Source organism: Dermacentor variabilis, chromosome 8, assembly GCF_050947875.1.
Source record: "Dermacentor variabilis isolate Ectoservices chromosome 8, ASM5094787v1, whole genome shotgun sequence".
NCBI classification, from domain to species: domain Eukaryota; kingdom Metazoa; phylum Arthropoda; class Arachnida; order Ixodida; family Ixodidae; genus Dermacentor; species Dermacentor variabilis.
Genome location: NC_134575.1, coordinates 12,661,384 through 12,670,478, shown reverse-complemented (window position 1 = coordinate 12,670,478; position 9,095 = coordinate 12,661,384). Strand labels below are relative to the sequence as shown.

The following is a 9,095-nucleotide window of genomic DNA, read 5'->3' as shown; positions in this document are numbered from 1 at the left end:
CTAATTGAAAAAAAAATCCAAATTTTACCTACATGGTTTATAAGGTTCCTGCATCCGTATATGAGCGTCTTATTGAATTCGACAGACTCTTCAGCTTCCCTTTAAGTGTCACTTGGGATTACAGGGTACCTGTACAGGAATTACTTGCGATTACAGGGTGGGTACCTATATCTTTTGTTCATATGCGTCGTAGATATGGCCGCGAATGCTAGCAATGGTAACCTCTGTCGTTGACTTTGTACCGTTGTCTGCCATGTTTGTAAAAAAGTACAGACATGCAGGCCCTTCCTATCAGATATGAACAACTTCTTACCTCGAGGTGACATGGCTTTGCGAGGTGTCAGGCGCGACTTTGTTTACTCTTCGCTGGCGTTAAGGTGTGTCTTACACTAACTTAGTTTCACATTTATGCTTGTGCTGTACCACTTTCGCCTGTGAAGCCCCTGTACTTTGTACATGCCATCGGCTTAACGGCCGTACAATTCATCTGGTCTGATTGGTCAGTTACGCAGTTTTACCTTTTGTGATGCAGGTTCCTTTAATTGTTCCAGGTAGTTCCCTGAGGCGAAGCCTCCGAGAACTCAATTGAAGACAAAACCGTTTCTTCCAAAACGCACACGACATTTTATATTCATTCATTCACAAAACTTTATTAGAGTCCTGAAGCCCGGTCTTTTCAGACACTTTATATGCAACAATGGAAATAGAAACATAAAATAACCTGTCAATGAAGAACTCATAACCAGAAACAAAATACAGTAAGAACTGTAACAGTAGCCACAGCACTCGGGTTGGGGGCAGACCACGAGTGTGAGCGTGCGCGCAACAGTTCGACGCGGAGAGGCGGTGACGAGGCGGCGAAAGGAGTGGCGCTGGTCTCACCACAATGTAGTTGACCGATGAACCAACGACCAGAGTGCAACTCCGGCTTGTTGGAGGGGATGCAGGCGGCTTTGTGGCACGGGAAGATGTGGGCGGCGACTCGGCCAGGCAGCAGGGTGCAAACTCGGGCCCATAGCCCGACTGCTCGCACTCTGCCTGCGGGCTCAGAATTTCACCGGCCTCGGGTAGAGTAGTTCGCAGGCCGAGCTCGGGAAGAGTAGCGACCCCTGGGAACAGGATGGCAGGAGGCCCCGGTCGGGCTAAGCGCCGGTGGCTCGGGTCCGGAAACAGACGGCCAGTCTTCAGCTCCCGGTCCGGCTGCCGATCTTCACCCTTGCGTCGCTTCCTCGAACTCTCCCCCTCATCCGCCAACGTGCCTCGTTTTTCTGCCACTCTGATAGATTTGTCTTTTCCTGATTGGCCACAGGGAACTCCGTGCACGTTACCGATTCGGTCATTTTCCTTTTATTTTTATCTTTGCGCCGTGCGTTCGCGTGCTTGACACTGCTGGACGTCGTCGTCTTCCATTCGGCACTGAACTCGCCTCCGCGCGAGCAATCAGCCGTCCTCTTCTTTCTCTTCTTCCACTGCGGCACTGTTTCGCGCACTTCACACATCACTTTGTTCCAGTGTGTCGTAACATAGGCGACGTGATGTGCCTCGACTTATCCTGCCTGCTAGTAGATGGCGCAACATGCCGCGCAAGTAAGCGTGCGTTTTTGCTCCGCATTTAAACTAGGCGACTTCTGGGCTTCGACGACAGAGGATGTGCTTCTAACCAGTGCGCGACGGCTCACCATGAGCTACCCTGGCAACGCTGTCTCTCGCACACCCTCAGTGTAGCCGCAGTCTAGTAGCTGCTGTGGTGCGGACTGCACATGCGTTCGGACCTTGGTTTGAGCTTACTGCGCTCCATGACAATTAAGTTCACCTCTTAAACCTTCTTTGCTCTTTTAACCGCTGTGTCCACCTAGTCCAGTCTTCACATTACTGCCGTTCTTCGGAGCACGGAGCTTTTGAAACGCAAGACCAGTTTTATCTTTTTTTTTTTCACCTCTTGGGTCTCAATTCTGCGTTTATTATTATTTCCCCAACCGTCCTATTACTCATTCATATACGACTGTGCGTACGTGTCGTACTTAGGGACCATCATCATGAAGGAGAACAATCATTTGGTCAGCGCGTGCGTGTCCCTCCAACGGCAGCGGACATTTTCTCCCCAACGGACACGTAGTGCTCGCTGTCACTGTTGCGCACCGCTTTCCCAGCTTCTATCGGCGCCCACGACGTCAGTTCACGATGCAGGCCGCCAGTTCTAGGAAGCGACCGCAAGCACCTCCTGCCGGCCCCGCGCCAGCTGGGTCTTCCACGGCCGACAGCGCGGTTCGTGCATCCAGGTGATTAGGACTCGTTGCCCTATCCGTACTCTGGCACCTTATCTGTAGAGATAGATAGATAGATAGATAGATAGATAGATAGATAGATAGATAGATAGATAGATAGATAGATAGATAGATAGATAGATAGATAGATAGATAGATAGATAGATAGATAGATAGATAGATAGATAGATAGATAGATAGATAGATAGATAGATAGATAGATAGATAGATAGATAATTTGGTTGCTGTTTTTCTCGAATTCAGGAAGGCAAACGCACTGCTTACAATGTGCACATCGATTGCCACTCACTGCCTTTGCCGCGTCGTAAATGTGTGCGCGAAGCCTCTCGACCTTTCAGTCACTTGGATGCACGATCGACTAATGAGCGCATTACGACCCATAGGTTATTTCTGGACACTACAAAAAACATTAATTGTTGCATTATGCGATTGATTGATTGATTGATTCATTGATTGATTGATTGATTGATTGATTGATTGATTGATTGATTGATTGATTGATTGATTGATTGATTGATTGATTGATTGATTGATTGATTGATTGATTGATTGATTGATTGATTGATTGATTGATTGATTGATTGATTGATTGATTGATCGATCGATCGGTCGGTCGGTCGGTCGGTCGGTCGACCGATCGATTGGTTCATTTACCAATTCATTCATTCATTCGTTTTTGAACAGAAGAGACGGCCAGGACCTCCGGTCGATCCTGACGGACGCTGGTGGCAAAAGGAAGGGCGACGCCACCAAGACCACCACGTTCAGTCCTTCCGCCGAAGCGACCCAGGTGTACCCGGAAGAGGAACCGCAGGCCAAGAGGAAAGCATCCGCGCCCTCCAAGGGAATCGTCGCCGCGCTCCTCAGTCCGGTGCGCTCAGAGGTTTACCCATTCAATCAAGTATGCGTGGGAAACGTAGACACCCTCTCGTTAAACAACCACTAAACCGGTTTGAGTGGAATTTATAACATTCGACAGAGGAATCTATATTCTACCCACTGAAGCAAGCAAAACATGGGTTGAAAAGCCCTCCCTTTCTTTTTTTTTTTGCGAACTTTGCTAATAGTCGGCACTAAGAAAGAACGACGCGCACAGTTTACAAATCCGTAACTCAGTACCGAAACTACCTATGGCAGTTCCGTGGGTTATTTCCATCAGAGCATCTGAAGCGGACAACAGTGATATATGAGTGTGCGGATTACGTGAGATTGTTACAATGGTTTACGAAGGTATTGCAGGAATCATACTTCCCAATTGTGGATATAATTCGGAGCGGCGTATTATACATCAATTTGATCCGCTTTAACCCACCGTGGTGGCTTAGTAGCTCTGCAGAGCACAAGGTACCGAGGTCAAATCCCGACTGCGGTGGCCGCATTTCGATGGGCCACAGGTGGTCAAAATTAATCAAGATTCCCCCACAATGACGTGCCTCATAATCATATTGTGGCTTCGGCACGTAAAACCCTAGACTTTAACTTTTTATCCACTTTACATCGCGTTTTCTTCCCTCTTCTTTTGCGACTTTCAACAGTTTCATTTCAGAATTAATGACCTAAATATCAATTCTTCTCCACGCAGTCAGTAGATGGTAACTTTCCTTCGTTTAAACGTATTTGGCGCACGCTGAGCGAAGCGATCTCGGCGTTCCCATCCATTTAGGAGCCCACGAGGAAAAATTTCCTCCTAAAAAAGCTTCTCGTCACGTTTGTGCGTCGGGAACAGGTCTCAAAAGCGATGCCCGGATCACGCGGTGACGAATCTGTATCCAGGTTATTACGCCTATGTAAGCGCACTGCGGAAACGGTTCAAATTTTCAAACATAAGCCCGTGCGCCCTCCTTCTCGGAGGAATCACTCTCCCCCGCCAGCAGAGATGACGTCACCGGTGTCGCCTCTGCGTCGCACCTGGATCGCCCACGGCTCCCGAGTAGTCAGTCAGTGTCGCGAATGCGTCGGGGATTCGCACGAAATGCAGAACGCGAGAAACCTCAGCAAATGCGTCGATCGCGCAGCAAGAAGGAAAAGAAGGGAGAGTAAACACCAGGCGGTGTGCGTCGTGGCGTAAATGTTACCTGGTCCATTGCACATGGCAGGAATGCCGTTGAGACGAATACAGAAGGAACTAAAAAAAGCAGGTCATGCGCTAAGCTCTCAACTAATCTTTATATTGACAACGAGAAAATTGGGAACGCACCTATCCTTCAAAGATGGTTAACGACGTTAATGCGATTAAGTTATCTGATGACGCGTGTACAATGAACCTCTTCCGTTCGTAAACAGCATGACGTCACGGGCCACATGCAAAGCGCAGTGTGGGACGTGTGCGAAAATCTGGGGGGCAAAACATTTCCCTTGCGCCCTGGCTACGCCATTAGAGAGTTTTAGTCTAGGGGACGCAAGCCGCTTGCGTCCCCTAACCTAAAACTCTCTATCTATTGAGTTTCGAGAGTTCGCTGCCGAAAGGCTGCCTCGTAAGCGGTACGTCAAGAAGCTATTCGCCTGCAGCGAGCAGTGACCTGACAGAACGATCCGAGGTACGGAAGTGTTACCGAACGTGCGATTCGACAACATATGTAGTCGTGTAGTGATGTGCACAGAACACCATCCGCGAAATTCGGTCAGTGCAAGAAGCGCAGCATGTTTACACCTGACTCGTCTTGAGTAAGAAGCGGCGCAACCGCGCATCAAACGCAACTGCAGTTCATATAGGGTGCGCGCCTGAGCAGCGTTTCCGTTTCAAACTGCCATGTAAATGATTGCATTTCTTCCTGTCAGTACATATACCTGCAAAGGCCGCCACCAGAGAACCGCACTTGCCAGCGATGAAAAAGTTCATTGAAGATCGGGACATACCCGAGTGATGCTAGTTGGAAAGGAAAATTGCTATGTCTGGACATAGATACCGGGAACTACATGAAGTATCCTAAGAATGCTAATGCATAAAAATGTTAGCATATACAAGGTGCCTTTCTTTTGATCGGTAACAGAACTTTTTAATGTCACCCATGACACGAAGCACGCTCGTCCTTATAGATTCGCATCACTCTCAGAGGCGGACATTATTTTCACGCAATATCAGAAACAATATTTTGATTAATTCACAAAGTTTTAATAAATGACTTTTAAAACAAATTACGTTGCATATTGCAATTCACTAATTGTAGTTGGCAAGTTCGCAAGTCATACCAGCTGTGACCGAATTATGAGGATGACGCCAGTTTCGAGACGTGTGTTCCCAAAGTTTTCGACTAAAGGCATCGGTGTTAGTCATTTTGGGCGTGAATGCAATGAGAGATCTTTTTGTGTGTAAGTAGAACAGTGCATTTTTATCGCACGTTTAATCGCGCTTAATTGAAAACTGGTGTTATTTTTGGAATTCGTTGCACGAGAATGTTCCTCAGTGTGAGACCATTGGCTTAAATTCGTATATTGCGATATGTGCGCTAATGCGATTAGTTTAAGACCTGATTACTTTAATTTTGTTAATTATACAATTGCGCATTTTTTATTTCCAGCGTAAGTAATGTCCATCTCTAGGATAGTCCAGCTCAATGAGTATGTTCGTGTTATTTGCCACAGGCGATATTTTTAGATTATGTAAGGTTTAAAAAAAAAAAACCTGTGTACAAATGAAAAAGCGACGAGTGTGCGTGTTCTGTTTCTACGTCTACCTTTGTTTCAGTAGCGCTGCCTCCATAAAATGAACCGTCAGCCTTTTGTTGTGCTGCAATGAACAGTTTTCTGTTTTTGTGACGTGGACAACCGGCTGTGATAAGGCAGACGGCAAGGAAGGAATGTACCTTAGTAAAGTGAAAGATTGAACAAGCTGTTCTTGCATGATGAGGTCATAGCAGCGTGAACTAAAACATATAAGCAATAGAGAGAGTTCGCGCTGCAATGACCTCATGAATGAATGCCGCTTGGTGGCGCTGGTCGAGGCAGGGGGAGAGAGCTCTTGATGGGGGAGGGTAGCCTGCGTCCTCGCACTATCTCGCATCATTTCATTTGATTATAATATCTGCTGATACCTAACACTTAAAAATTATTGCGGTAGAACACTTACTGCATATTCCTGTAGGACTTACGGTGTATAATCAAAATATACGGCAGGGCCTTGTAGGAGCCTTTTACGTATGCAATCGAAAAGCAGAAGTGCTCTCATTAAACAAGCTGAAGTGATTTGAATAAGATTTGCCGTATTAGAGAAAGCTAAGATTTTAGGAGGCAGAATTGAATTTAGGTTGCAAAATTAAATGGCCTAGTTGTTTATACAGAAGCTGGCGAAAATCGTTAACGTTTAGAAAATGCGCCATATTTACGCATGTTTACAGAGACCACAAACATGTGAACTGCGTCGGTTATGCATCTGTTAAGTTCCTCTCCTGAATGCTGAAGGCCGCCTCGACACTATAGTGCCACCATATCTCTCTATGATTTGTTATAGGGCCTCTGTGGTCTGTAACCCACAATGGCCGCTGCGCTTCTTCCCCAACACCTTTGGGACGTCACGCATCGCCTCCGAGATCGAGCGGCGACCGCTCTCAGAGGCCATACGTCTTGTTATTAAACTTATTTACGCTTACATCGTGTAAGTTCATTTCTCATTGTCTATTCGCAGATGAATGCTATTGCCAACCATTTCAAGAGCGGAAAGCTCGACTCCCTCGAAATCATGCGGTGAGTCGTCGGCTTACTTCAGTCGAAAGAGGCTGCACATACCGTCACGTGCACGTTCTTATTGCGCTGGATGTGTGGCCTCCGAGATTGGGCCGGCGCGCCTTTGTCCCGTTACAATATCGGAGGCCACGTGGAATGTCGCGTATAGGCGGTTTCTCCCGCACCTCGGGATCAGTGAGCCTGCGGCCCCAAGATACGCCTGTTTCGTCAGTCTGCTTTGACGCGAAAATAAGCCTCTCTTCAAGTTAATTCTGCACTGTGAGAAGTCTCGATTTACGTTCCCTAATAAAAGTTGAAACATCATGCTTCTAGGAGAGATATGTATAACTTTGCGTAACTCAAAAATTAACTTCTAAAAATATGGCGACCTGCAGAAAAGAAAAAGGAGTTTGATATCGACGCTCGTCTGTTCTGATGCGGTACTGCTGCTTATACTTTTATTTCTTTTGCTCGCTAAATAAAGCTTCAACTAGGGCTAGTTGCACTGGTATCACGTTGTTCTGTTTACAGCGCTGCACTACAGTGCACTAGAAGGCTTCTAGAACGCTGTAGCTGTAATGTGATGCAACGGACGCAAAAGAGACTGACGCGCATGTGCACATGTGCGTCAGCGCCTTTTTTTTTTCGTCCTTTGTATCACAGTATAGCGCAGTTATCAGAACGTTGCCCGCTAAACTTAGCATATCGTGTCACTGGGGCAATGTCAGAGACACCCCCTTTTGCCACTGCTTCGTCTCCGCTTGTATTTAGAGCAGGGGTGTCATTTCGCTGAGCGTTTTCTTTATCACCATGCGCACGTTAGGTACACAGTGTATCCTCATAACGGCGGTATTGCGTAACGCGCGAATGAGAGGACAGAGAAGAGTAATGAGCGCTAGAGCTGGAGTCCGATGCACGAGAAATGGAACGTACTAGGGTATAGAAGCTTGGGCTAGCTGGTCGTAGTTCATAACGGCAGTATTGCACAGCGCGAGGATGCAGGAAAAAAGACAGAAAAGAGTAGAGAGCACTATTTAGCGCTCTCAACAGGAGGTTTAGGTTGTGACCTTTCGCGTTGTCTTCAGGTTGTCGATCGTACGCGCAAGCAAGGTGAAGAAACCGAGCGAGCCACCGTCGCGGCGTAAGTGCGGGTCCCCGTTCCGGTCAACGACACCGCTGCCACGTGACTGCCACGTGACCCTGCCAGCGCCGGTGGAACATCCCAAGACGAGCACGGCCACGAGGGCCGCGCTCAAGAAGCACATCATGCGACAGCGCGAAAAGAGCGAGCAGGAACGGGAGGCCGACGCTGCGACAGAGCCAGTACGAGGCGAGCGGGAACCGAAGCGTCGCCAGGACGCGACGACGCTCGAGGAGATCCGCGACCAGGTGCAGCAGTCGGAGAAGAAGCTGGCCATGCTCAAGGAGGAGAAGCACAAGCTTTGCGGAATTCACCCTACTTAATATTGCTGAAAATATGAAATTAAATATTGCCGACAAATTACTTACAATAGGTACTGTCGTCCACCTCACGAAAGCGTTCGATATGCTCACCGGGCCCCATTGCAAATTACGGTTATACAGTGGAAGTTGTATGCTGCCGTCTAGCGAGCGCTTTACTATAAGAATGTTTCAAATTGGTTAATATATCAACGCAGATAGGATAAATTGATACGTTGCGTTGTCATGCTTCCAGGAGCGAAGTTACCCCGTCAACGTGGACGCTCGCTCCTTCTTCCTTGGTTAGCTTCTCTCATAACAGAGCACAAGGACTGCGTCACATTGACGTCACAAGTCCCGCCTTCTCTCTCTTCTTTTCTTTTTTTCATGCGCGTTGCATTGCCAGGGTAAAGTGTACCCAGGGGGCGCTATCGCCTGGTCTGCATTGGACGATTTATCCAGGCCACGTGCACCAACCGGTGACGTTGCGGGCAGTGCGGTGTGCGTGTGACCTTGACTCTCTGACTGGAAGCGTGCCTCCCTCAAGAGGAAAGCCACGTGGGCTTTCTTTTTGTCGCGTTTTGGCTGCATACTTCTTTATGAACTTTCGCGTAACGCTATTCAGTGCCCTTCAGCACATCGCTAGCACATGATAGGCTCACGTGATCTCCCTGCACAATCTGCCCTTATCTGCGTGCCGCTATACTTACC

General features: G+C 47.7%; 1 protein-coding gene across 1 annotated transcript; it reads left to right on the top strand.

Moving 5' to 3' along the window:
- Nucleotides 1–2,070: 2,070 nt before the first annotated feature.
- On the top strand, nucleotides 2,071–8,743 carry LOC142590867 (uncharacterized). Its single transcript, XM_075703264.1, has 4 exons — nucleotides 2,071–2,279; nucleotides 2,970–3,156; nucleotides 6,907–6,965; nucleotides 8,030–8,743. Exons 1-4 carry the CDS (start codon nucleotides 2,182–2,184, stop codon nucleotides 8,406–8,408), a joined length of 723 nt encoding a protein of 240 aa, XP_075559379.1. The 5' UTR covers nucleotides 2,071–2,181; the 3' UTR covers nucleotides 8,409–8,743.
- The last annotated feature ends 352 nt before the right edge of the window (nucleotides 8,744–9,095 follow it).

Excerpts from the sequence above, each read along its gene's own strand:
- LOC142590867 (XM_075703264.1), top strand. The coding sequence starts at position 2,182 with ATGCAGGCCGCCAGTTCTAGGAAGCGACCGCAAGCACCTCCTGCCGGC. Across the intron at positions 2,280-2,969 it reads AGCGCGGTTCGTGCATCCAG|AAGAGACGGCCAGGACCTCC; the intron begins GTGATTAGGACT and ends GTTTTTGAACAG. Across the intron at positions 6,966-8,029 it reads GACTCCCTCGAAATCATGCG|GTTGTCGATCGTACGCGCAA; the intron begins GTGAGTCGTCGG and ends CGTTGTCTTCAG.